This window comes from Haemaphysalis longicornis, unplaced genomic scaffold (assembly GCF_048455015.1).
Source record: "Haemaphysalis longicornis isolate Haplotype H1 unplaced genomic scaffold, Haemaphysalis longicornis Haplotype H1 scaffold_9, whole genome shotgun sequence".
In the NCBI taxonomy this organism is placed as follows: Eukaryota; Metazoa; Arthropoda; class Arachnida; order Ixodida; family Ixodidae; genus Haemaphysalis; species Haemaphysalis longicornis.
The window spans coordinates 12391361-12417245 of NW_027526460.1; the positions used below are offsets into that span (position 1 = coordinate 12391361).

General features: G+C 44.6%; 2 protein-coding genes across 3 annotated transcripts in view; one reads left to right on the forward strand and one right to left on the reverse strand.

The window, feature by feature from the left end:
• Positions 1-1105: 1105 nt before the first annotated feature.
• On the reverse strand, positions 1106-13332 carry LOC144152466 (tRNA-uridine aminocarboxypropyltransferase 1). 2 transcript variants are annotated; one of them, XM_077683736.1, is made up of 6 exons: positions 12866-13332; positions 12368-12505; positions 11050-11192; positions 6808-6854; positions 2837-3099; positions 1106-1342 (listed from the first exon to the last, which is right to left on the reverse strand). In XM_077683736.1, exons 1-6 carry the CDS (start codon positions 13079-13081, stop codon positions 1328-1330), a joined length of 822 nt encoding a protein of 273 aa, XP_077539862.1. In that variant the 5' UTR covers positions 13082-13332; the 3' UTR covers positions 1106-1327. The 2 variants fall into 2 exon arrangements, with proteins under 2 accessions (XP_077539862.1, XP_077539863.1); XM_077683737.1 differs by having other exon boundaries at positions 2897-3099; positions 12866-13331.
• A 194-nt stretch (positions 13333-13526) lies between these two features.
• The window catches only part of Cct1 (chaperonin containing TCP1 subunit 1), a 37289-nt gene continuing 24930 nt past the window's right edge, over positions 13527-25885 (forward strand). The window contains exons 1-7 of the mRNA XM_077683735.1: positions 13527-13703; positions 16852-16937; positions 17277-17405; positions 19757-19854; positions 20076-20186; positions 21366-21547; positions 25601-25727. Coding sequence (XP_077539861.1) covers positions 13634-13703; positions 16852-16937; positions 17277-17405; positions 19757-19854; positions 20076-20186; positions 21366-21547; positions 25601-25727 — 803 coding nt within the window. The 5' untranslated portion in view covers positions 13527-13633. The remainder of the gene's footprint in view (positions 13704-16851; positions 16938-17276; positions 17406-19756; positions 19855-20075; positions 20187-21365; positions 21548-25600; positions 25728-25885) is intronic.

Consider the following 25885-nt stretch of genomic DNA (forward strand, 5'->3'; position numbering starts at 1 on the left):
ATACAAACAGCATCAAGCCTGTGCAGCAGCGGCCTCTCAGCGATATTGTAGTTGAGGCCCATCCGTCTGAACTTTAACACATGCAGAGCATAAATATAGGCATCTCCTGTACATAGCCATTTATTCATTTCTCCGCCATCTTCATCTCTCTCGTCCTCTATACATGCCCCCCCCCCCCCTTTCCCTTCCCACACACAGGATAGCTGGCCAGATATGCTACCATCAGGCCGACCTTCCTGTGTTTTTTTTTTTTTCATTTCAACAAAATTTCTCTCTCTCTCTCTCTTAAAAGGGGCCTTGAAGACAACGTACGTCGTTTTTTGTTGTTTTTTATACGAAAGAACTAGCGTCCGATAACTCACCCGACTCCGCGCTCCCGCCATTAAGGACGTTGTTTTCACCACAGAAAACCCACAACACTATGCTTTCCTATATCTCGCTACGCTACGTAAGCAGTGGCGTCATTGGTGACAGAACACAAGAGCTTTTTTTTTTTTCGTGTCTGTTGACCGCCGCCGAGATCTATACCGTCAGTAACATGATTGTGGAATTATATTAGTGCCTCTAGTTGTGCTTGATGGCGCTGTTCAAAAGCTACAGCATGCAGTTCCCATACAGACTACTGTATTCGGTAGTGCCTCTCCAATGACGTCACTGCCGACGTTGCGTAGCGGGGAATCTGAAAGGTTTGACAGCGACGGCGATTTTTCTTTTTGTGAAAACAATGTCCTTCATGGCCGGGAAACAGTTTAGCGAGCAACAAAGGGCTAGTTACTTCAAATGAAAGAAGACTGTGTGTTGCCACTTACTACTAGTATTACTACTAGTAGTAGTAGTAGTAGTAGTAGTAGTAGTAGTAGTAGTAGTAGTAGTAGTAGTAGTAAAGCTTTATTTTGCCCGAAAGTTGCGTTGCTTGCACCACTAAGTTATTCATTGCTGCCACCTTGCACGGCTTTTTGTTCTTAGCTGAAACGAGCAAAAGCTGCGCCGTCCGGTCAAACCTTGGCGCGTCAACCTACGCAGAACGCGCACGAAAAGAGCCCGCAAATGCAGGCGTAGGCGAGACGCGGTGCGTGCGCATGTGCGGGATCGAAAATGACGGAACCTCGCGGGCAGAGCACGTAAACACGCGCCGAATTTATTGAAAGGTCAACAACCATCATCCCGCGCAGGCCTCGTCTGTCACTGTCGCTCCACTCCTCGCATCCTTCATCGCTGTTCGAGCGGCTGACTTTTTTGCTCTTCCGCTTCCGTCCTCTTCCCATCCCCGCCTCCGCCGGTGGATGCCACCCGCAGACCCGGTCGTCACTCCAAGGCTCCAAAACATCTAGACGACAAAATCCTGGGCGAACAAGAGAAAGATGGCGGTTGAGGCTGCGCCGGGCTTAATCAGCCGCCGTCCCGCGACAAACCACCCGGTTGGAGCAGCTAACACCGCCTAGACGAGAAAGCCTCAGCACCCCGCTCATCTTTCCACGTCAACTCATTTTCTCGGCCATCTAAACTTAAAAGGGCATTGTTATGAGGAGGTCCAAGTAAATCGCGTCTGTCCAATAGCTTAATGGCGACCAAGCGATGGACGCGAATTGCAAAGCCTTCTTACCAAGTAGACGTTGAGATGACGTAGAGCGGACCGCGGCTCGTTGCGCGTTTCTCTCCACCCTCGGTTTGCGACGCCAGCGGTTGCGTCATCCAGTAATAATCGGGCCGTCCTTTTGGTCTTGTTTCCTTCGGGTCCCATGTACTCCCTCCTCTCTCTTTTTTTTTTTTTTTTTTCCTGCCAACACGGACTTAACGAGCTAAACAGAATGCCTCCTCGACGCGGGACAGTGTCATCGCTTCGAACATGCCGCTCCGTGTGCGTCCTCGAGCGGGAGTTTTGTTTTTATACGCACTCTGGAGCTGTTTTCCCATAGGAGTTACCTCCGCGGAAAAAGTTTCCCCCGCAGACAATCCACGGCGCATGGCGGGCAGGTTTTTGAACGTGTGTAGGAGAAATGTTGACGTTCTCTTCTTTTCTTTCCACCCAATTTTCCCGTTCTCTCTAATTCTCGTTTTTTTTTTTTTTCTCACCATGCTCGGCAAGCGACGAGACAGTGGCATACGCCGCGGCCTGTCTCTCTACAGCTAATGTTTACACAAACATGCAACGCCTAGGATGGAAAAGCAACAACACGTTGCACTGCCTAACATCTGGAGTTTATTTTAGAGGCATATTTAAGTCCATGTTTTAAGCATGTATAAATACCGAACACTGAACACACAGGTCAAGGAAAAAAAGGTTGTATTGCTCAGAAAATTTGTTTCTAACCACTCTGCGTTGCGCTATCTGCAAAAATAAAAAATAAAAAATAAAAACAACAGTGGAGGATAACAAACACGAGTTTTCTTTTTTCTTTTTCGGTACTGAAAAGAGTTCCCTCTTTTTTTATCTTAAGCAAAATATTAAACTAGAGCGCTAGCCTATTAGCATTGTTGGCGCCCACCAACAAAATGATTCCAATGGTTGACCATCGAAGAGAGCACTGAAGGCACAATAAATTTTACGAAGACAGGTATAAACGCAGTGAGGTTATTTTCCTGAGACTTCCCTTCTAACAGCTGATTAACTGAGCGCGCATTTCACGGTCAATCTCCTTGAGTGGGTACACGAGCAATTTCTTCATAGCACCAAATCCCTTGGCACAGAATGAATTTCATTACTCGAAGTACTGCATCGGACAGGCCTAAATGTTTTAAACAGCGAAATAAAGTGAAATTCCGCCACTTGTTTACCCCCTTTTTCTCACCCCCGGGCACCTTAATTCAGCTGCAGTGACATTTGCTACGCCTCTACCTGACACGTGCCCGTACACATGCAGCGGCAGTGGCCTCGAGGGGAAGCACAGTTGCGCACCCTGTAGCGGTCCCTGATCTTTGCGTGGAAGAACTTGAAGAAGAAGAGCAGGTCGTCCACGTGACCCGCGCATCCCTGCAGGGCCAGCAGCCGACTCACGCTCAGGTGGACGGCTTCGGCAGTGGCCAGCCAGCTGGACGGCTTGCCCCGCTGGGGCCGCCAGAAGGCCGACCGGCCGCCCTCCAGCACGCCGCACGGCAACCCTGCGGGGGCCGGGAGGAGCAGACAACCCCGAAACTCGCAGCGCTTGCTTGCCCTGGCAACAAAGTCACAAATGGCAACAAAAACGAAACTACAGTGCTAAGCCCCGAACGCTGCTCACTCTGGCATCCGACGTGTATGAAGGGACTTTTAAATCAGCCATGAACACAAAATATAAGTTTGGTTCACTAAAAGGACTGCTCTGTCACGATAACGATGATACCCTCCACGGTGGCTCAGTGGCTGAAGTTACGTGCACACTAGCGTCAAACTTGCCGCGCCGCCCTGCCGACGGTCGCCAGCGGCGTCGCGCCGCAGCGTTCATTCGCAGTGCGGGCGACACCGCTGGCGGCCGTCGGCGGGCGGCACGGCAAGTTTGGCGCTAGTGTGCACGTAACCTTAGACGTGCTGCTGTGCCAAGGTCGCGGGTTCAATACCGGCCGCGGTGGCTGCTTTTCAGATGGAGGCAGAAAGCGCAAACGCCCGTGTGGCCAGATTTCAGAGCACGTTAGAGACGCCCAGGAGATCAAAATTAATCCGGAGTACTCGACTAAGGCGCGCCTTATGGCCCAAGTGTAGCTTCAACAAGCTAAACCACATAATGAATCAGTCAACCGGTACACTGATACCAATTTTACAGCCAAGCGACAAATAATCTAGATATTTACAAAAAAATAAAACAGACGAAGCAGTAGCGACTCCCCAGACACTTTCCGGCGACGTCTTTATGACGTCACAGAATAGTTACATAATTTTGATTGTGCTATTGGCGGCCGTCAATTAAAGCGACCGCCAAAAACCATAACTGGGCGATTGCAGTAGGGCCTCTAGACTGCAATGGGTTCTCTATCACTTGAATGCTAAATTCAGTAACTATGTTTCTTAAATGCTGGCCTCTATTGCGTCACTACTGTTTATATTACGTCAGCATAGCGCGAAATTCGAAAGTTTTTATTACTTCTTGAGTTTTTTTTTCAGTTCAAAAAATTAGCGCGGCTTGCAATAGTGGTGCAAGGCTGGAGAATCAGCGGAGCTGGGGGTCGACCTAGCTTCTTCCGGTTTTGCTAAGCTCTGCTAGGTTTTGCTAAGTTTCGTAAGCTTTTGCGATGTTCTTGCTAGGCTAGGCGAAGTGTTGAGGAGTGAGGCCAAGTTTAGCCGGATTTTACAAGGCCGTTTCAGTCGGTTTTCCACACCGGAAGCGGATCCCAAGGGGGAAGAAGATAGGTCGAACCCCGGCTCCGCTGTTTCTTCAGCATTGCACTTGCACCACTAGTGCAAGCCGCGCCAATCTTTTTTTTTTTTTTTTTTTTTTTTGCGTTTTAGTACCCCCAGAAAAACTATAGCCTTTAAATTGGTACAGAAAGGGGTGCGCATGCGCATATGCCCCTTGTGCTCAAACTCGGGCAGGCGTGAAAGCCTTCTTCCCTGTTAAAATACCCCAACTGCGGTAGTGCGCCCTTTACAGGCGGTGCAGTTTTTAGAAGGGGGACGGGGGCGGGGGGGGGGGGGGGGACTTTTTTTTTTTTTTTTTTTGCTAATGCCACCGGACCAAGCTTAAGCTCAAATAGCTCCGCAGTTGAAAAGTATCTTCCGTGGCTGGAATGGCGCCCAGTAAGTTACCAAAGGCTAGTTCTGTCAAATTGAACAAGGTTGTATTCTGTCTTCGTGTCCCGTTTAAGTTATGTCACCAACTTTTTCAAAAATTTTCTAGATTTCCACGTTAAATTTTATTTCACATGGACCTTATAAAGAACCGTCCTTTTTGATATTCAACAGCGAAAAATAGTTAAAAAATAATACTGAGGCTTGTTATTGACAAGAAATACCCCAAACTTGCCAAGTATGGGCACCAGTTTTTTCAAAAAAATTTAAATTTCCACCGGTAAATTTTATTTGACATGGACCTTATAAAGAACCGTCTTTTACGATATTCAAAAGTTAGAAATAATAAAAATAATAATGATGATGATTTTTATTGAAAAGAAGCCCCCCAAACTTGGCAAGTATGGGACCATTCATAACTATTGAATGGATTGTACGAATTGCAAATTTTTTGGTACAGAAGTAACCATAAAACCGTGCTGTGCAACTAACTAGGATAGTTGCCATCCGATATTTGGGAATCAAGTTACGGTGAAAATACCAAAGAAAACAAAAATGTGCCATTTCTGTCTGCATTCCTTCAAACAAAACACCATTACGTCAAAACTTACCATCCGTTTTAAAAATCCTATTTCATTGCACAGTCTACTAATAAGAAATAAGCCTGCGAAGTTTCATGGAAAAAGAAATATTCATTTCGAAGTTACAACTGTTTGCGCAAGAAGAAAGTGCAAAAAATCGTTTTGAGAAAAATAAGAATAAAGTTTTTGATCCGTGTACGAACCAGATAAATCTTGCACTGGAACGTTAAAATTCACCAGGTTCATAGCTAGGGCCCCCCTAAGCTACCACGAGCTCTTTTTTTTTTTTTTTGCTTTTGTTGCTGCCCGTATTTTATTGCGGAGATGTTTTGTCTCGCCCAGTGATTGGCTCAACCCTTCTTCACTCGGTACTAGTCACTGGTACAACATGCTACGGGGGTGTGGTGGCCACGTTCGACGGCCGCTTCTCTCAAAATATCTGCTGTACTTCTGTTGCTATCGTTGAAGCATAAAGCAGCATAATATCTACCAAACACTAGGCTGGGCAGGCTCATGTGGACGTCCTGGGCAACCCTGACCAGTTGTGCAAAAACAGATAGGGTTCGCATACCTATAATTGTATTACCTTGCCGCAAAGGTTCTCACAGCGGCACCTCACAATTTTCCTCCAAGTTCCCACCGATACATTCACGTCCACATGGTCTGCGATTGGAGCATTCACTGTGTACCGATTGTCACGAAACTTTCGCTTCTGTCGCTTTTTAGCCTGGACTTTACAACGCCTTTTTATTAAAACGTCCAGCCCATGTTAATACTGTTTCTACTAAGAGTAATACCTAAAAAAAAAGACTATCACGGTAGCATTCGGAGAAGGAGCGTAACGCTCGCAAAGTAAGCAACAGAGACGCTTGTGAGGTCATGCAGCCCTCTTACGGAAATTTAAAGCAATGTTTAGAAAAATGAAGACTTAAAGACTGTCTCTGTATAATCTTTTACGAATCAGGCTAAAAGATATCAGAATTTTCTTTTAATATACGCTGCTGATATCCGCGGCGTTATCAGCTCCTGTTACCGCACCACTTTAGTTTCGGTTTCATAACAATTCACCAGCTGTTAGACAACTGGCTATAACTTTTCAACTAAGATAAGCACACGATTCTTTCTGCAGAACATTTTGGAATGTTTGGGAGTTCTCAAAACAAAAAAAAAAAGAAGAAACTTTTTTTTTTTTTTTTAAACACGTCTTTTCAAAGGCAGTGACAGACGACATGCGATGCTGATAAAACGAGCTGGCTTTGCTATGCAGGCCACGCTGTCTCGAAGATGCACAAATTCCGATAATTGCGTCTCCGCCGGCGCGATAGCGCCGATGCGGACGCGTCTTGCACTACGTCGTAGGTGGTGCTGGTGGTGATTTATTAAGAAAGTAGGGAAGAGAAAAGAACTGGGGTGGAGAAATAAAGGAAACCCGTCCTCCTCCGACGACACTGAGGCCTTACGAAAAGCGACGGCTGCGCTTAGAATGACAAGCAGCCCATGCATTTCGCGCCTTCCGCTGCTAATTACCCTTCATCTTGTCGTCCAGGTAAATCCTCTTGGTCTGCTTCCACGTGCTTCGGATCGAGGGAGAGCAGCAGCAGAGGCGACAGGCCGCGCACGTGCGGAGGAAAAAAGGGAGGGAAAAATAAAAGGCGCTTTAGAGGCGCCGCCACGTCACATGGGAAGAGCGCGCGAGGCACGTGGAAATGACACGTGCTAACGAGTTTTTAATTCGGCCAGCTTTAGCAAGCGACGGCGGACAGCCGATAGCTTGTAACGCTCCTTGAAGGCGGCGTTAGAAGCGGCCGCTCGCTCGTGCGCCAGCGAGAGCAAAAAAAAAAAAAATGTCGATTATGGCTTCGTTCAGGATGAATTAAAGCGGCGTATTCCATGTACGGGATGCGGAGGAAACGCCGATGGTAAGGCGAAATATTTGACCGCCAACGCCGGACTGAAGGTCTCTGCGGCCGGGCGGATCGGGTGAACACCCAGCAACCATAAAAAAGTTTGGCTAGAAAAGCCAGCTTTCGTTTCCGGCCTACTTTTTGGCGCCAACAACGAAATTTCGTTTTGGGCGGGTTTCTTATAAGGCGAAAAAAGACACGGACACAAGAAACGGCAATACGGACACCACAGCACTGAACTGTAAATATTTGGCGAAACTGAGCGCACAAATGGATATAAAACCCCACATTCTCCCATAATAATCACGCAAAGAAATTCTTTGCCATGCGAGACCGTGTAGTTGGGCTTTCAATTCCGATTTATGCGCCCAAAAGTATAAAAATACCCCAAGGACACCTATGGACTTCGTGTGAGTTGCGAACACGAAAGCATTAACGCCCAATTGAGAGCACTGGCCACGAAGGGGCGCCGAACGGATATGGCGCCGAACGCCGAACATGGCAACGCCGAACATGGCGACGCCGAATGGGCGCCGCCATGTGCCTCGGCGCCGAGAGGAACAGAAATGGCTGGTGACTGCTGCGCCGGCGGGTGAGGCCAATGAATACCACGGCCACTACCCCGGTCTGTGTGTTTCCGGAATGCGAGACAAGTCATACTTGGTGATTCTAGCCGACTTATGGTCAATGCGTTGTTGCCTTTGACATAGAAACACGTGTTAGAGATGCGACCTGAGGCCTACATGGGTAATTTTAGCATGCTAATTACAGAAGCAGCAACTACGGGAGTAGCAAAGTATGCCACCACTAATTTTCCTTTTTGCTTGGCGACGCGAACACAGCCGAGTGATAAAACCAAAAGAAGAAGAGAAGGACCCAAACAGAAAAGATTATGATAATAATAAGACAACACATTCGGCAAACGGGCACTAATGCTTTCACAATCACTTCATAGTAAAAAGTGCCTAGGTGTTCTTGTCACTTTTTTAAACTCAAGCTAACCTCAAGGAATTTAGATGCCGTTTCATTGCTATATATGATGGACAACACCAGCTTTTTTGCTCAAGGAACCCATTTATTGCTTTTGCATTAATAAATTCGGCCAAGCGCTGCAGTCTCTACACCTGAGCTTCTTCTGTTTGTGTTTGTCTCGGGCAAAGCCCCTTCTGCAACTGCAACTGGAGGACTGGCTCAGGGAGTGTTCTGACTGTTTACCGTGTTAAGACAAATTGGTCGCGTACTGCACGGGTTCACAGTTACAGTGGTGCCCCCTCACCCACCACTTGGTCTGCCCCCCTCCCACCCCCCTACTGCCCGTTGCATGATGAGGAAGTAATACAGTTGAACCTCGTTATAACGAACACTGATATAGCGAATTATCGGCTATAGGGATCTAAATACCATCTTTGGTTGCTCACGCTTTATTTCAATGGCACTAATTCTTTTATAACGAAACTGAAACCGTGAGCCGCGTGTGATATCGGATATAACGAAGAAATATTTGACCAGGAGGCTGAGAAGCTACTTGGAAAAATCCTCCGGCATCCGAAACTGCAGAAGTATAAAGTGCCTTTTGTTCGTGGACACTGTGGAAAACTCCATCCTGCTCTGTGCTACGAGTAGCCACCAGATTAGAATCAAATCCTTCATCAAATAAATAAAGACGCAGGCCTGTTTTGTCAAATGGACCTTGTTTCGTTGTAACTTCACGTACTCATGTTCCAGCTCATTCAGCTTGAAATGCAACAAGGAGAAAGGTAAGCGTTACCTTGTTTATAGTGAGTCAGAAGCCTAAAAAATGAATTTTTGTATGAAGTATTTTTGCGTGAAGCCAGATTGTCGATTTGCTACAGCCAATTTTTACCTCTACTGTTATAACGAATATTGGATATAACGAACTAATTTGGTGTCCCAATACTACTATAACAAGGTTCGAATGTACACATGACAGCTTTCTAGAAGAAACTCAAACACATCCTTAACAACCCACGTTGTGTCCTTTGCATAGTCAAGCACACTTTCTTTTTTTACTTTTCAACACAAGCTCTTCAGTGTTGAAAGCCAGGATGTTAACATCATGTTGTGTTCTGATCTCTTAATGTGTAGGCATAAAAAATGCCCCATAGAAATCTGCCCATCTGTCTATTTATAACGCATGTCACATGGTTTATTGAAAGGGCCTTACAGCCTTTTAATAATACAAGTTGTAAGAGGCTCTCTATCCAATAAAAAGCCATTCAATAAGAGGTCCTGGGGTCTAGAGCCTCCAAGGCAAAAATATGTAGAGATGTGCGTGTAGACTTGACCCCCTGGAAAGAATGCTTTTCAGTCTGACTATCTGACAATTCTCATTCTGGAGTTTCTACAAATTCTTTTAACCTATACAAAATCTGATGCAGGTAAGGCACGATGACTGGAGACTTACGCAGTGGGCCGAGCTTTAAGCTCTCCGACATTTTGTTCCTTTACGCATAACTAAATACCCACATCTTTCTTATTTTGTTTGCTTGCATACTGGTTCCACTTATAACTCACAATGTCACAATATAATTTTTTCAACATGCATGAAGATATGACAGCTTGCTTGCCTAACTTCGAATGTCTGTAATCATAAAGCAGCGCCATTGGTTCCATTACACTCCTGATACTTCAACTCATGAAGCTGCATGGATGAGTCTTGTTAATCTAGCAGGTTGAATACAAGTGCCACTAATGATGTCTTAAAGAAACCATGAAGACAAAATACAAATTTGGTTCATTCAGTAGACTGCCTTGTCCCAATAATAATGATACCAATTTTAACACAAACTTCAAAAAATTTGCCTAGGTATTAAGGAAGACAGATGAAGTGGCAACTCACCAGTCCCTTTCTCACCGGACATTACGACATCATAGGGACTTGGGCGTTTGACAGCTGTTGACCAAAGCCACTGCTGACAAGCATGATTGTGCGAATGCAGTAGTCTCCCTAGTTCCGTCCCATCATACCACTTGAATACTTCGCCTTTAGCAATCCTCACCTGACGTCAATGCTGACATCGTGCGGCACAGAATTTGATAGCTTTTTTATATTTGTGATCTTTTTTACTGTTCAAAAGCCATTTCAGGTTGGGAATAGAATTAAGTCAATTACCAAAAGCTACGTCTTTTCAAATTCAAACAAGGCTGTATTTCGTCTTCACGATCCCTTTGAGCCCATTCACAATAAGCCGAGACAAGGGCTTGCCTTTCCCCTTTGTGTGGCTAGTGTGACATTAATGACTAGTATTTGTGCAAAGGAACAGTTGCTACTTGTGCTTCGTTCTATGTGTCACTTTTTACCCGTGCCTTTGTATGATCATTAGTGCTGCTATATTTCGCAAGATGCTGATGGTTATGAAGCTTGGTACAGACATGATACGCATTAGGCATATTATTTCATGTTTTGTTTCAATATACTGACCCACAGCATACAAGTTGTCGCGGTCCACACAGAGTAACAAAATAAGGGTGTGCCAAATACTACTGAATAGGTCTTTGCACAGAGCTTGTAAAGTATGGAGTGGAGTAAACGCAACCAAAATACTTGGCTGAACCCAACTCATTGCTTAGACTTTACAAACTTTACTTGATTGACAATGTTCATGACACAATACAGGGCAAAAATTTCATTTTATCCTTCTAATAGGAACAAAAAATTGATTTCAACACACTGCCATACTAAAGGCAAATATTGAAAAATCTCCATATCAGTCACAGTGGGAATACTGTCAAAAATACTTTTCTTCCCACAGGTCAGTGTACTTGCTTGCAAGAAGGTTCTGAATGCATGGCGACTTTGTGACCATTGATCAAATAAGAGAATGCAAAAAACTATGACAAATACCTGTCTATGAAGATTAACGTTTTCCAAGGAATACTGGTGTGTTCCTTCCCACAAACTGTACAAATGCAGGTGCCGGCATTCTGGCTATTGCTCCAAAGCTTCTCGAGGGGCTGCGCATTCTCTCCAGGAAACAGCAGCAACACCTGGTTGATAAAAAGGAAATGCACTACTCAAGTATTTTGAATTTATGTCATTATTGCAGGGTTTGCCTTAAGTTTCATGGCTAGTAAGGGGACACTAGGAAGTATTAGCAGACCCACTATGATTTGGAAAACGATAATATACTATGTTCTTGGATGAAGTACGCTTCTGTTTGGTGGACATTCGAGCTACACAACTGAACATGCAATAAGCACTGTGGGCAGCTCGCGTAATTTTGCGGACAGTGAATTGTCAGATCATATTTATTTGTACAATTAGGCTCATTCTGCAACTGCTTCCTTTGCTTTAAAAGCCCCTGAAACCTATAGCCTAAACCCTTTTAGGGCATCATCAATAAATCAGCCTAATCTAAATATCCATGAAGTACAAGACCATAACGTTCGTCCCATTCGCTCATTACCATCCCTTGTCTTATTTTTGCTCCAGTAACCATGTCGAAGTTAAATGTTACAGCTTTATGGACAACAAACAACATTGGAATTAGCTCAGAAATTCGTTTCTCTCTTTCCTGTGCTCTTCAAAGTCTGGGCACTCTTTGTTGAGCTGATGTGGCACCCCACAAGCAACGTCGCCACCACTGGCTGCCTTCCTTTCAATCGCTGCCGCAACAGCATTTGATAGCTGCCTTAAATAAAATCGCAGAAAAAGCAAAGCAGAGACCACAGCAGGTATCGGCTGCAATGAGCAAAGATTGCGAAAGCTGCAGCTTATTGCAGTGCTTGCAGGCACAAGGAAAAGAGAGAAAGCATTTATCAGCCCTGCCACAAAGTCCCTTTAATGATACAAAAAAGGAATCGAGGAATAGTGTAGTGCAGACCATAATAGTGAAGCATACAAGTGCATTGTTGTGTGCTTTGCATACTGAAATAATTTTGTACAGTTAGAGCTCCTTGAGTGCATTTTGTAAGCATACTGATGTTGCAACCTAACAGTGTCTCGCTTCAAAATAACGCATTGCATATTTAGCAGTGACATCACTCCGAAACATCAGAGGCAATGCTTTCCACAGTGCACATCAATTATGAAAGCAACATAACTAAGAATTTCATTCAGCACGATCACAAACATTGCAGCCAGCCATAATGAATGATTTCTGTTTGTGTATGCTTTTGATCACGCTCAGTAACTACTAGAATGCTAAAAGTGAAATTCCCACCTCATTGGGGTTGAAAGCTGGGATGTCGGGAAATGTGTGGATGGTCACGTGGTCTGGTGCAAGGACAGGCAAGTGGGCAGCAGTGCTTTTGCCATCAACTTCACCGGCGTGCTTTATAATGACAATCTGCACAGGGAGCTGAGAAATAAAACCATACGCAGAAGGTAGTTAGTCTAGGTATGGTCAAGCTTCACCTTTGGAGCATAAATCATTTAGTACATCTTCAAAGAAAATGCGTTACAAGAAAAACTTGAACGAGCTGTTCCGCCTTACATAGTTCACTGCACACAAAAGTCAGCACTGCTTGGTTTAATATTATAAAAACGCGTGAACACCTAATATTTGTCGATCAGTACACATCGCTTTTGCCTGTACGCTGTTTCCTTTTAAGCTTTCTAGACAATTTCCTTTCTTAAGTTATTTGCAACTTTGGCGACAAGAAAATGGGTGTACCCGAATGCTGAATAACAAAAAGTGCGCAATTTTCTTTCTTTTTACCTGCAATCGTGGAACTTTGCCACATATCTTGTCGACAGCAGCGCAGCAACTGTAGCAAAAATACATGCGTGACTTGTTGCATTCGGGGCAGACTCCACGCTCGTTTATTTCATCAAGAAACTCTGACGACGATATGTTCAGGTGGGAGAAAGGGTCTTCGTCTCTCCGCTCGAAGAGACAGCTTCGTGAAATGAGCGGTCGCCACTGCGTGGTCATGCTTTTCTGCTTTACAGCAACAATAACTCGGCGGTGGTATCAGAGAAACAAACAAACAAAAAAGCCAGAAGACACCGAAACTTCTTAGAAGCTTGCTATTGACGGCAAGGAAGATTAGAGATCGTAGAAAGAGTACGTTCACATTGTTTTAAACTCGTAAACTATATGATTATCACCATAATTCTATGTAGTAACGTTGCTGCAAAAACATTCTCGTCTACATGCCGCATTGGATTAGAAAGGGTATGCTGTTGGCTACTATCACCACTATCACTACCATTGACTACAAATTTTAAACTTTTTATTCTACTATTGACAAATATATCATTTAACACCCATAATTCAGATGTAAAACGGCGTTAACATAAAATTACTTTTTATAGTGTTTTATTTTGGTTTGAGTGAATATTTTAACTGAAAAGGCCTGCACTCTAGCGTTTGAACTGCACATAGTAGAATGAATTAAGCCTCATACTGTGTGGACTGGTGGGAAGTGTCTTTGTACTGTGACTGTGCCGGTAGCTGATATTTTTCTCAAATAAGTAGTTAAAAATGTCGGTTGGTACAGGGCTTTCAGTGTCGGGGAAGCGATCCTCTGGAGCAACAGTACGAACACAAAATGGTACGTCGTTGCTAGCCCCCTATCGATCTTAAAAAAACGCCTGCTCGGCTAGAAGTCGTCTCACGTGCGTGGTCGGGCCATTTTGTATGGAAGTCACTTTCTATTACTACAGTGAACTAGAATTCTTACTGTTAATCCACGTTTTAACAAATGACTATCCCTGCACATATTTGCTTTACTGAAATTTTACCTGCTAGTTAGCATAATACCTTGCCTAAGATTTGTCTCATTGTTTCGAATATTCTGGAGCCTTTGAACTGCCATATATGGCCGCTCCCTTCCGTGCCTCGCGCGTACCGCACATGTGACAAAACTGAATGATTTCACGTTCCGGCCTTGCCTTCCGAGCAATTAACGCAGTGTGTAACTTTAGTGCGTGAACAATAATGCGTTAGACAATTTTGTTACAAACTTTTTAGGAAAAATTGGCATTCCCCATTATGTGAGCTGCTTTGGGAATGGTCATTAGGGCCCGAATGCGCTTGCACTATGCGCAGTGCGTACCACTAGCGTCGCTAGCGCTTTACTTTACTGAAAATCCTTCACCGAAAGTGCAAAAAAATGACACCGAAGACGTGCCCTAATATGTGCGCTGCACTGTTATTCGTGATCAAATAAAGACGGAATAAACGCTTCGCCCATAAAACATGTGCCAACAGTTTATGAATGAGCATCATAAAGAACTAATGCACAATCAAAATATAGGCTTAAAAGCTTCACCAGAATGTGTATGAACCCTGCTGATACACCATTGACGAATATTATGTTTACAAAGTTCATTTCATGCAGTGAAAACTAGCAGGAGGAGGCCAGAAAGGCACAATGCAGGACTTAAAAAAAAAACGGAAAGGGTAGCAGAAATAGCTACTGGTTTCTAGTTGCAAGAGGGGATACAATATTGGGAAGGTGCTAAGCAAGTTGCAGTTCCAGTTGACAGACTCGAGAAACTTGTGTCACAAAATAAACAGACCAAGCAAGCAAGGCGTGATATCTATTGGCGCCCCATCTTTGGCCCAACGCCTACTGTCAGGATAGTCGAGTGTGTCGGCCAGTAAATGCATGTCAGTTTTCTTAATTTCGACCGAAGTACTTTTTCTCAAATTCAGCATGATTGAGATTGATTGAGTCTTGTGTGACGCGCCAAACAAGCGGCATGATTTATCGGCAGCCTGCAGCATGTGCGAAGCCACATAATGTCTGGCATTCAGCTTTGAGGTGATACGTGGGTCAGAAGATCGTTTGTTGTCATTTTGTTGGTTGTATAGCCGACTAATGTTGCAGCAAGTCGATGGTAAAACTCATGTGGGACTAAGCCATTGAATTCGGTACGCAACGAAGAGACAGCTGTTTTCAATTCTTGATATCAGCTGCGAGGTGTGTTTCGGTTTGTAAAAAATGTGTGAATGTGTATTTTGTTCACTTTTGTGAAGTGAATTGACCATTGCGGTTCATTTCAGTCCTTAATACCCGCTCTTAGTTTGTCTTATATCACATTCCGACCTGCAGAGGTTTAATGTGCGAATACATATAGTCAACTTGCTCCAACGCCAATTTGTGTTACAGTCAATAAGATGAACATAAAAAAACGCTTGAAGGAACACGTGCTTTTTCAAAAAAGGCTTCAGCCGCCGCTGCTTTGCGGTTTACTAGCTCTCTCTCATGGAGCAATCTTTCCTCCTTGCTCCCACCTGTTTTATGAACTGGGTTGGAAGCGGTTTTGTATGCTTGTGGCTTACAAGAACACGATTGTGGATATTTGAGCATAAATCCAACGAAGTGTTAGGAGAACTTTTCAAAAGGAAACAAAGTAATAAATGATGCACGGTACACTGTACTGACTTTTTTTTTTTTCCTTTTTTTACTGCACGACTCCTAAAACTATTTGCATGCATTAAAGATTCCCTTTTGGCCAAAATTCGCTGAAAATTCCCCGAAAAAGTGCAATTTCACTTCAAGCGAAAAAAGCGAAGCTGTCGCATTTCAGCTGTCGTAAACACTTGGTGCCATTTACTGATAGAGGCAAAAAGCAAAAACGCCCATGTGAATGAGATTTCGGCGCACATTCAAGATCCCCAGGTGGTCAAAATTAATCTAGAGCCCTCCACTACAGCGCACCTCATTGCCTGCGTTGCTTCGGCGCGTTAAACCCCACAATCAGTCAATAGGTTTACTTAATGAAGCAAGGGCACGTGAGTGCCTGAACAATGCATTGCTGAAGCTTGCTGCATTGCATTGCTGAACACAAACCACTGACAAATGAAGCGCCCTTCAAGTGGCTTGTGCAGGACCATGTTATGGAACACATTTTTTATGAAGTCACGCTCGAAGATCTGGGTTACTTCTTTATCTTGGTAGCACAGTTCATCTCCTTGATGCCAAAGCCAAACACTGATACCATAACAAGCAGAGACAGCTGAGCGATGTGGCACAAAGCCAGAAAGATGCGCCCTCGTGCTTATTGATAAATTGGACTTTGTTCACGTAGCAGGCTTTGCAGGCAATACTCGATTACAAGTTTTAAGAACGCCAACGGAAGTTGCTGCTGTGCCTCATCACCGCAGCCGGATGTTACTCCACGCGGCGCAAGTAGCGCATTACTGGGAATATTTTGAGCATGCGTGAGCCATTTCCATGATTTTTCGGACATAATATGCTTATAAAGTACTCCAGCGATGACAAACATACTACGTAAGAAAAGGCAGATGATATCACACAGTCATAGCAATCTCCTTTCAAAACGCGCGCGCCCGTTGACATCCGGGTCCGTCGCTTAGGCGGAGTGATACCGTACAAAAGCTATTGCCGTTCATAACCTGTTCCCGAGTATAGACAAGCTTTTTACTCATGGTGCCTCTGGTGTTAAAATGTGAAACTAGCCTTAATTTTTGTCATCGTCATCATCCAGTGAGCTGGCCTATCCTAGAAATGTAACCTTACCCTGCGCCTAAAAGTTTATAAACATAAAGAATTCTCCTCGAAAAATGCTGTCAGTCTCTTGTAATTTGGCACAGGCTTCACATGCATGTGACATTAAATTGTGAACACAGAATCACCAAGAGCCTTTATTTTATCACGCCTTATCAGCAGAATGGTTACAGACCACATTTTCAGGTGTTGCTGTGTTTGTAATTTTATTTTTCCTTTCCAGTTATGGCAGCGTGCTCCATCGCAAACATAGTGAAGAGCTCACTTGGGCCCGTAGGCCTCGACAAAATGCTCGTCGACGACATCGGGGTAAGGCATTATTGCTGCTACACTGCTGCTCTCATAGACTGCATGTGAATCCATATTAGCCCTGCTTTAGCAGTTTTTTGTTAAACAAAATATCATCGGGTATGTGAATGGGAATATGAGAAGAATTGCCATTACATTGAACTCAAACACGGTGCTATCAATTTTGAATGTAGCCACCATGAGGACAGTGCATCTGCGTAATCATTACAGAGCAAAAGATAGTGCCTTGCACATTGTCAAAATCTCCATAGGAGGTAGAGCAGCAGGAATGCACGAAAAAAAATTGTGCTTTTTGGGATTAGCGGTCTCGAATCACCATCGACTGACGCCATTTCCCAGGATGTGACGATCACCAATGACGGAGCGACAATCCTGAAGTTGCTGGAAGTTGAGCACCCTGCCGCCAAAGTTCTCGTCGAGCTTGCTGACTTGCAGGACCAGGAAGTTGGCGATGGGACCACCTCTGTGGTACGATGGGCCGTGTTTCTTTCTTTTGTAGTGTGCATGATGCGGTGGCCACAAGCTTGCTGACTTCCACTCGGCTTTAAAGCCTGGCTGCTGTGGTGAAATTTCTGATTGAAGCGAAACTTTGCTTCATAATCATGGCGGCACGAGCGTCCCTGCTTTGTAGGAGCTGAGGGGCAAGTGCAAGTATAGAGCGCGGCACCTATGTGCAGCGTACTAAAGGGTAGAGGTGTATCGTGCAGGGGAAAAAAACCAATGGAGAGGGTGGGTCCCTTTTGCAATGAAAAAATTGTATGGAGCGCAGGCGTTTCACCAGAGAACTCGTGTTGCAGCCAGCACCACCTAAAAGTTTTTACATCAAACCCAACAGTTATTTGACGGGCTTTATAAAACTTTATATCATGAAATAAAGAAATAAGACTATTTAGGGCAACAAATGGGGATTAATTTGAAAAGCAAAACTTCTGAAACCCACTGGTAAGCAGTGGCTGCCAGGGGCGCTGCTTGCAACAAGGGTTCTTCAGCAGAAACTTTCATCGCAAAAGGGACCCACCCCCCTAATTGGCCCCGAATGACACACCTCTCTTCAAGTACACTCTAACCTCTCTCTCTTCTTTCTCACCCCTCCCTCTCTTCCAGTACACTGTAACGACGCACCTCTCTCTTTTAGACGAGGAAATACAACTTCATTTAATTTAAAAGAACTAGGATTCAGTATCTCACTCAGCTCCATTACAGCCCCAAAAGATGTTTTTTTAACGAAAAAAAAAGCAAGTTATTAAAAACTTTCAAATTTTGCGCTACAGTGACGTGTTATGAGCAAGAATGATGTCATACGGACCAACAATAAAACGTAATTTTCAGTGCGTTAACTGCACGTTAGCATTCAAGTGATGCGGTCAAATGGAACTAGAGGCCCTATTACAGACGTCCAATCATGTGTCGTCGCGACAGGTGAGTTAGGCGGCCGCCGATCGCACAAACAAGGTTCCGTGACATCATAGAAAAGTTGCAGGAAATTGGCTAGGGGGTCGCGACTGCTTCACACGTTTTCTTTCATATCTCCGTTATTTGTTCGAAGATTGTGATGATATTGGTATCATTGTTATCGGGACGAAGCAGTCTTTCTAATAAATACAACCTGTATTTTGTCTTCATGGCTCCTTTAAGGGGGGGGGATACTGGTCTTTAAACAACTAAATTTTCAAGTAAACTTCGTAAAGCTTGTCAGTCTTGCTACTTTTTCCCCACTGATTTCAAATATGCCATTATTTTTTCAGTCGGTCAATTAGTTCCCAAAGTTATTAGAGATAATTAGCCATTTTTGGTCAAACAATAGACAAAACAGTGTTGGCCATAAAACTGTAATCTTTGTATTTTTCTATACTATGAACCCTGGTGAATGTTATAATCGAAGTGAATCGAATGTTATAATCGAATATATATAATATATGTGTGTGTGTGTGTGTGTGTGTATCACTTGAAACTAATTTTACAGCTCATGGAACTTTGGTGGCACCAGTGGCAAGGAACCATTTCGAACACCAATTCAAAGTTTAATGAACTGCGAAATTAGTTTCAGGCGATGCATCAAAAACCGTTTGATTATTGCATCCACCAGGGTTCATAGTATTGGAAAATACAAATATTACAGTTTTATGACATAGGGCAGCAGCCCCAAGCACTTGAATGCCACTTCAACTATCTGCCAACTTGCCCCTGTTTGCCCCCAGCACAGGAGGGCCACCCGCGAACCGATTTTTGATGTATGGGACCTATGGGGGGAGTTTTGCAACTGGTGTGTATTGAGTGACTCTGAAACAAACACCGCCGCACAAATATTGTGGGACCTAAGATGATAATGAGCATGGCTTATAGGTGCAATATATCACCCTGCAACAGCACTCCTTGTTTACGCTAGGTGACGATTGTACAGCTGGGCACTTTTTAACCAGGCATCTTTTTAGCTTGGCCGAGTGCAATACCGGCCATTTCACTTCATACGTAACCTGTATACTTTGTTATTGCATAGTCTGTGAGGGCTTGAGTGCATGGCCTGCAGACATCCCTGATGATTACAAGAGTAGTGGTCTGAGCCTTTTCAGTGAGGAAGAACTGTTCATGCTGCACCAGTGAGGGCATAGAGTATTGGCTGTTTTTTATTTCGTACATGTGCAACCAATTGTTCTCTATGATTGGTGTGCTTTTAGCTTTTCTTTAGGGCTGTAGCTTCTTGCAGCGATGGAGCCCACAGTCTTCGGTTAGCAGTGCACGTGATGGCTGTTCTGCAGTGGACGCTTCGTCACTGACGGGGGCACATTTTTGTGATGTCACCCCACCCTCCCCGTTATCAGGTCCTGATTGCTGCCGAGTTGCTGAAGAACGCGGATGAGCTTGTCAAGTGCAAGATCCACCCCACATCCATCATTAGCGGCTATCGTTTGGCCTGCAAGTGAGTGGCTCTGCACAACTGTTTGCTCTGGATCTGGTGCATGCTGCAAGGGAGATTATCACCTTTTTGTTAATAGTGGAGTGGCAATTTGTAAAAATCTACCTGTGCACTTTAGGAGGCTAAGTTGTCTTCAGAACTGGGCCCATGTTAACCCTCACGCTGTATCAGACTGTGACCGCCTTTCGAGGGTGCCTAATGGTGCTGCCTGTTGTCGCTGCCAGGGAGGCCTGCCGGTACATCCAAGACCACCTCACCACGTCGGTTGAAGAGCTGGGCCACGAGTGTGTGGTGAACGCGGCCAAGACGTCCATGTCCTCCAAACTGATTGGACCGTATCCTTGCTGCTCTAAGGAGGCCTTGTGGGAGGCCTAATCACTGACCCTAACTGCGGTCCCTTCTTTCAAGTGCAGAGCACTTTATTTGTCATCATAGCTCTCTAACAGTGGGTGCGACTGCAGGAATCAGGTGGCGCAGTGATATAAAGGACCCAAGTACAGCCTCATGTACCGTCGTCAAGGGGTTACGCTGAGGCTTCGACAACCACGCGGTTTAAATTGTCATGACTGTTTGAACCTCGTGAAATGCTGGCGCTTGTCATACATTTCCCCGTTATTTAGCAAAAAAAAAAACTGCAGGTACATTTCAGGCATAATCTGTGTATATAACGAGCAGCTCCCGCATTCATTAAGTTAGGAACGCTTGTTGGGTTGGTTTTTACAGTAGTAAGGGAAAAAAGCGGCTGCGAAGAAAAAAATTGGCGCATTCATAATGCCGCAAAAAGGATCCAACCGCGCAAGAAAAAATTACGCGTTTGAAATGACGCAAAACAGCTCCAGCATACGGAATTAAAGCAAGCACAAAAAGAACAACTCCCACTGGCTCGGTTTCGGGCAGGTTGTGCGCGAGCCCTCCGAAAGCGGGAAATTTGAAATGCATTCAGTGGCAGCAGTGAGCGGATAACAGCGCTGCAGCCCATTATGGCAAATCACTGCTCTGTACTGCTGACAGCTTTCACATTGAGTGGAATAGCTTTAATTTTTTTTACAATGGTTGCCACGTTATTTTTTATTTGTTTATTTTAAATTCTACATAAAGCATCAAGTTCGTCAGCTTTAAAAACCTTATGTGCTTCATACAAAAATTGAATTTGTATGTGTACCTGTAAAAACTTTGATCTGCTCAAACTTTCAAGAGAGAATATCGAGGACCACCATAGATTATCTTCCCTGTTACCTTATACATTCTTAGTTATTGCTATACAGGCACAGTTTCAAATTCTTTTGAGTTGTGTATTTTTATGAAAATTTTGCCCTCTGTGCTCCCTAGTTTGGAATCTTGTTTTTAAGTGTGTCGACAAATTGCATTTTGGTGTGTTCCGTGGCTGTTGAAAACCTGCTTTCGCATTCCGGTGGCAAGTGCAAGTTTTAAAGCCTTCCCTCAAAGTCTCCAGCTGCTGTTAACGAACTCCTGACACATGCACTGCTACCTGCATCCTTGACTGCGGGGTACAGGGATTCGGATTTCTTTGCCAACATGGTCGTGGAAGCGGCCAACGCCATCAAGGTGTCGGACGGCAAGGGAGGTTTCCGCTACCCGATCAAGGCAGTCAACGTGCTCAAGGCACACGGTCGCAGCGCCCGCGAGAGCGTGCTGGTCCACGGCTATGCCCTCAACTGCACCGTTGCGTCACAGGGTAAGGAGCCACTCAATTCAAGAGCCATGGGCTTGTGGCGTTATTGTACGCTTGGGCTGTAAAAAGTTGTCACTAGAGCTCCCAGATCTGGAATGAAAGGAGCCATGAAGACAAAACACAAGTTTGGTTCATTCAAAAGATTGCCTCGTTAGAATCATACTTACACCACTTTTATTGTAAACTGCGCTCAAATAAGCTATATAATTAGGAAAAAAGTGAATGGCCATGCGACCCACCAGCTCATTTCCCACAACAGAACCTATGATGTCACGCCAGCCTGCTCTGCGATTTGAGGAGGCCGGCAAAAGCAAACGCAAATTAGGCAGAGCTTATAAGCTTGCCGAACGAGCTGTTTGCGCCTAAATGCAATGCATATCCATTTTCCAGCAGTAAGAATTGTGTGGGAAACAGCAAAAGTTACGAAAATACACGTAAACATCTAAGTACCGATGCGCACTGCTGTTGGTACTGGGTGCAGTATGCTTGTTTTAGCCGCACAGCAGTCTGGCGCTTCGGAGTTGTCTTGCACGACGCTGGTCGTTTGGCGTAAGTGACGTTGCCTTACGTGACCCTGTTTGTGAAGCATACCCCATGTTTCATGAAGCGATTACTTTCTACCATAACAAAAACAAGCCAGGTGTAAATACGGTCAAAAACAAAGCAGTGGCGGAGGGCTGCGTATGCTAGTGCCACCTGGGAGGTTTGACGGCAGCAAGGCTGCAGAGCCGAATGGCGCAGTGGAAGTTCGTTTGCATAGGCGCCGTTATGACTTCATTTCAGACGTCGCCAAAGCACACGATTTGGCGGGAGAATCAATATTTTAACCTAAATTAATTTCTCAGTGAATGCGGCCTCATTTGCTGCCGCGCAAGCGCTGGGGACGCTGTAAAACATGAAAGCTTTCGAATAAAACGAACTTTTATTTTGTCTTCATGGCTCCCTGAAACAAGGTGTGTCCATACATGTGCCTGCACTTTTCCCCGATGATTACAAGAGTAGTGGCCTGAACTCACCTTTGAGGAAAAGTCATCATGCTACACTAATGAGGGGGCAAGGTGCAGGCATGTTACTGGTGGGCACTGTGACTTCACACAGGTCTTAAGACCCTGGGGTGATCACTGATTCTCTGTGTGGGAGCCATGTGAAAGTGAATTTGGGACTCCATATTTGGGGCATGTCTGACAGGAGCTGCTATTTAAAAAAAAAAAAAGAAAAGCTTCGAACTCTTTGAGGTTTCCAAAAAGATGGTTTAAAATTTAGTGTTTGTAATGTTACAAGATGGTATTGATTTTTTTTTTTTTTCTTTCAATGTTCTGCAGTGCCACTATTGGCTCAAAAAAATGAACTTGGTTGCTGCAAAACTCTTCCACTCATCCTTAATTTTGCTCAGGGGAATAACTGTTTTGCATTTTAGTTCTCGTTTGGATTTGTGTGCCAGCCTGACACTTTAATTACAACATTTGTGGAACATATTCCGGCGCACATTGTTTACTACTTGCCATTCCTAGGGGTCATTTTCAGAGACATGGCTGGCTTGGCTATTTCTTTTACACTAGGAGTACTGTTACGGGGATCCACTGGTGGGAAATTTAAAACTGAAAGATGTCAAGGCAACGGCATTGCTACAGTTGGGTTGTGTGAGAAGAAACTCAAGCAAGCTTTAAAGAAAACATGAAAGCTGGTTGCAGTATTTCATGTTGCAGGAGATAATTCACTTTTAGTTATTTTTTAATTTTGAAAGCCAACTAGGGTCTTTTTGGTGTACATCAACATTTGGTGCAGCATAAATACTCACATAGCAACATAAATAACCATTGCTTTGTAAGGAACAACAGTAGCCAAATGATTTTTCGCACCTGGAGGGGAACAAAAAATAGTCAGAATAAAAGAGCAGTCCGAAAATTCTTCGAGTCAGAAAAACAAACTTAACTTCATTTAAACAGGACTGAAGAAATCGCGAATGCTTCCTTGCCTTAAATGCCTCCTTCGTGTCAGAACGTCTTCTCGCACCTCTGCAAGCGTCACGTTTTCCTTGTAACATCGAACAACAATGCCAAAGCGTTGGCAGTGTCTTATGTGGACGATTGCAGGAGGTCGGCAGTGTCTTCGTCGTAGTCAGAGTCGCTTTGCGGCAGTGCGGTCATTTGGCACACGATCTTGTCATCCCATAACTCCGCACAAAAAAAAAGTGGTGAAAAGAAAAAAAATAACTGGCCACGTATGACCTGTTTCCGGCTTTCGCAATTGCTTCCGCAGCAGACTACATGCAAAATTACGGCCTCCAAGATCAAAGCTTGCTACCCCTGCGGGAGTCAAGCCAATCACCACCCAATCTGAAGCTAGCCAGGTGGCTTGGATTGGCAAAACGGCATTGTCCCGGAATTGCACTGTGGCTTGGTCTTTTGGCTTTATTTTGTCTGAACTATCCAATGTTCATAAACATTACTCCTAGGGGACAACTGGCGGTTCCTCAGGAAAGTTTGGAATATCTAGCAAGTCTGAATTTTTGGGGTCTGAAAAAACGGTCGTCCACTGTACTGACACCAATTTTAGGTATTGGCATTATTGTATAGCTTGCTTTCTTTACATGCATAAACCTGGGCATCAAAGTGCACCAAGCAATGAAATCTTGCAGTGACAATTTTTATCAAGTGAGAAACTTAATTATCATGTGCTTACATATTGTGCTCTTTCATGATATCTAGGCCTATGAGCCTCTTTTAAAGCAAAAAAAAAAAGTGAATGTTTAGTGTCAGTAATTCGTTAATACTTCGAAGATGGCGTACGTATACCAGCAAGTAGAACACTTAAATAGCTGTCGACCAGGCAAGTCTGATTGTTGGAACCACTGACATTGCACGACAGCTTTACAGTCAAACCTTAACAAAGTAGTATCGGGACAGCAAATTAGTTCGTTATGTCCGATATTCGTTATAACAGTAGAGGTAAAAATCAGCTGTAACAAATCGACGATCTGGCTCGCGCAAAACTACTTGATACAAACGTATTTTTTCAGGCCTCGAATCCACTATAAACAAGGTAACCCTTACCTTTCTCTTTGTTGCATTTCAAGCTGAATGAGCCGGAACAACAATTACCTGAAATTACAACAAAACAAGGTTCACTTTACAAAACAGGCCTGCGTCTTTTTTTATTTGATGAAGGATGTGAACCTAATCAGGTGGCTACTCGCAGCTCTGAGCAGGATGGAGTTTTCCGCAGTGTCCACGAACAAAAGGGCCTTTATACTTCTGCAGTTTCCGATGACGGAGGGTTTTTTCAAGTAGCTTCTCAGCCTCCTGGTCAAATATTTCTTCATTATATCTGATATCGCGTTCAGGGGCCGAATTCTCTAAAACGACGGGGCGTCGCTTTGAAACGACAAGGCAGCACCATGCAAATGCATGTGTTCTGGGGTTGGGGCCGTCGCTTTGGGGTTCCCGGCAGGGGCGTGAGCCGCAGAAAAGCGCTGTACCAAGGGCGCGAAGCGACACCCACTGCCCCCCCGTCGTTTCACTTGTCGCTTCGCGCCCTTGGCACAGCGCTTTTCTGTGGCTCACGCCCCTGCCGGGAACCCCAAAGCGACGGCCCCAACCCCAGAACACATGCATTTGCATAGCGCTACCCCGTCGTTTCAAAGCGACGCCCGTTTTTTAGAGAATTCGGCCCCTGCTCATGGTTTCAATTTCGTTATAAAGGAATAAGTGTCATTGAAATAAAGTGTGACCAACCAAAGATCATGTTTAGTTTGCTATAGCCGATAATTCACTTAACAGTGTTCGCTATAACGAGGTTCAACTCTACAATAAGTTGTTTATATTGTGTAGCATAGGTAACGATGGATATCAAGGTAAATGTATACATTGGTATCACCATTATCTTCTTATAACTGGTGTGTAAGTAGGCAGATTCGTCTGCAAAACAGGTGCTGTGCCAGTTAGGCCCAACTGGACAAGTGGAAATAAACCCAGCTCTGTGTATTTGCTTCTGCTCGGAGTGGTGTGTTGGGAAGGAGCGGCCTTGCTAACCCTAGCTGTGCTGGTGACAATGCAGCCATGACGAAGAAGGTGACTGGGGCCAAGATCGCCTGCCTGGACATGAACCTGCAGAAGGCCAAGATGCAGATGGGGGTGCAGGTGCTGGTCACGGACCCCGAGAAGCTCGAGGCCATTCGCCAGAGGTGAGCGCCCGCCCTGGGCAGGACGATGTTTCGGCTTTGGAAGGGGTTGCAGGCATGCCGGAGAGCTGTGATGCGTTTTCGAAGAAGTGAAGGAATATGATGACTTTCGAACGCCATGCACGGAGCAGCAGAGAACTCAGGCTAATGTAAATGCAATT

Coding starts and splice junctions, on each gene's coding strand:
- LOC144152466 (XM_077683736.1), bottom strand. CDS start 13,081: ATGACCACGCAGTGGCGACCGCTCATTTCACGAAGCTGTCTCTTCGAG. Junction 11,193..12,367: donor CAGCTTTCAACCCCAATGAG/GTGGGAATTTCA, acceptor TTTATCAACCAG/GTGTTGCTGCTGTTTCCTGG. Junction 6,855..11,049: donor ACGTTAATCTTCATAGACAG/GTATTTGTCATA, acceptor CTCGATCCGAAG/CACGTGGAAGCAGACCAAGA.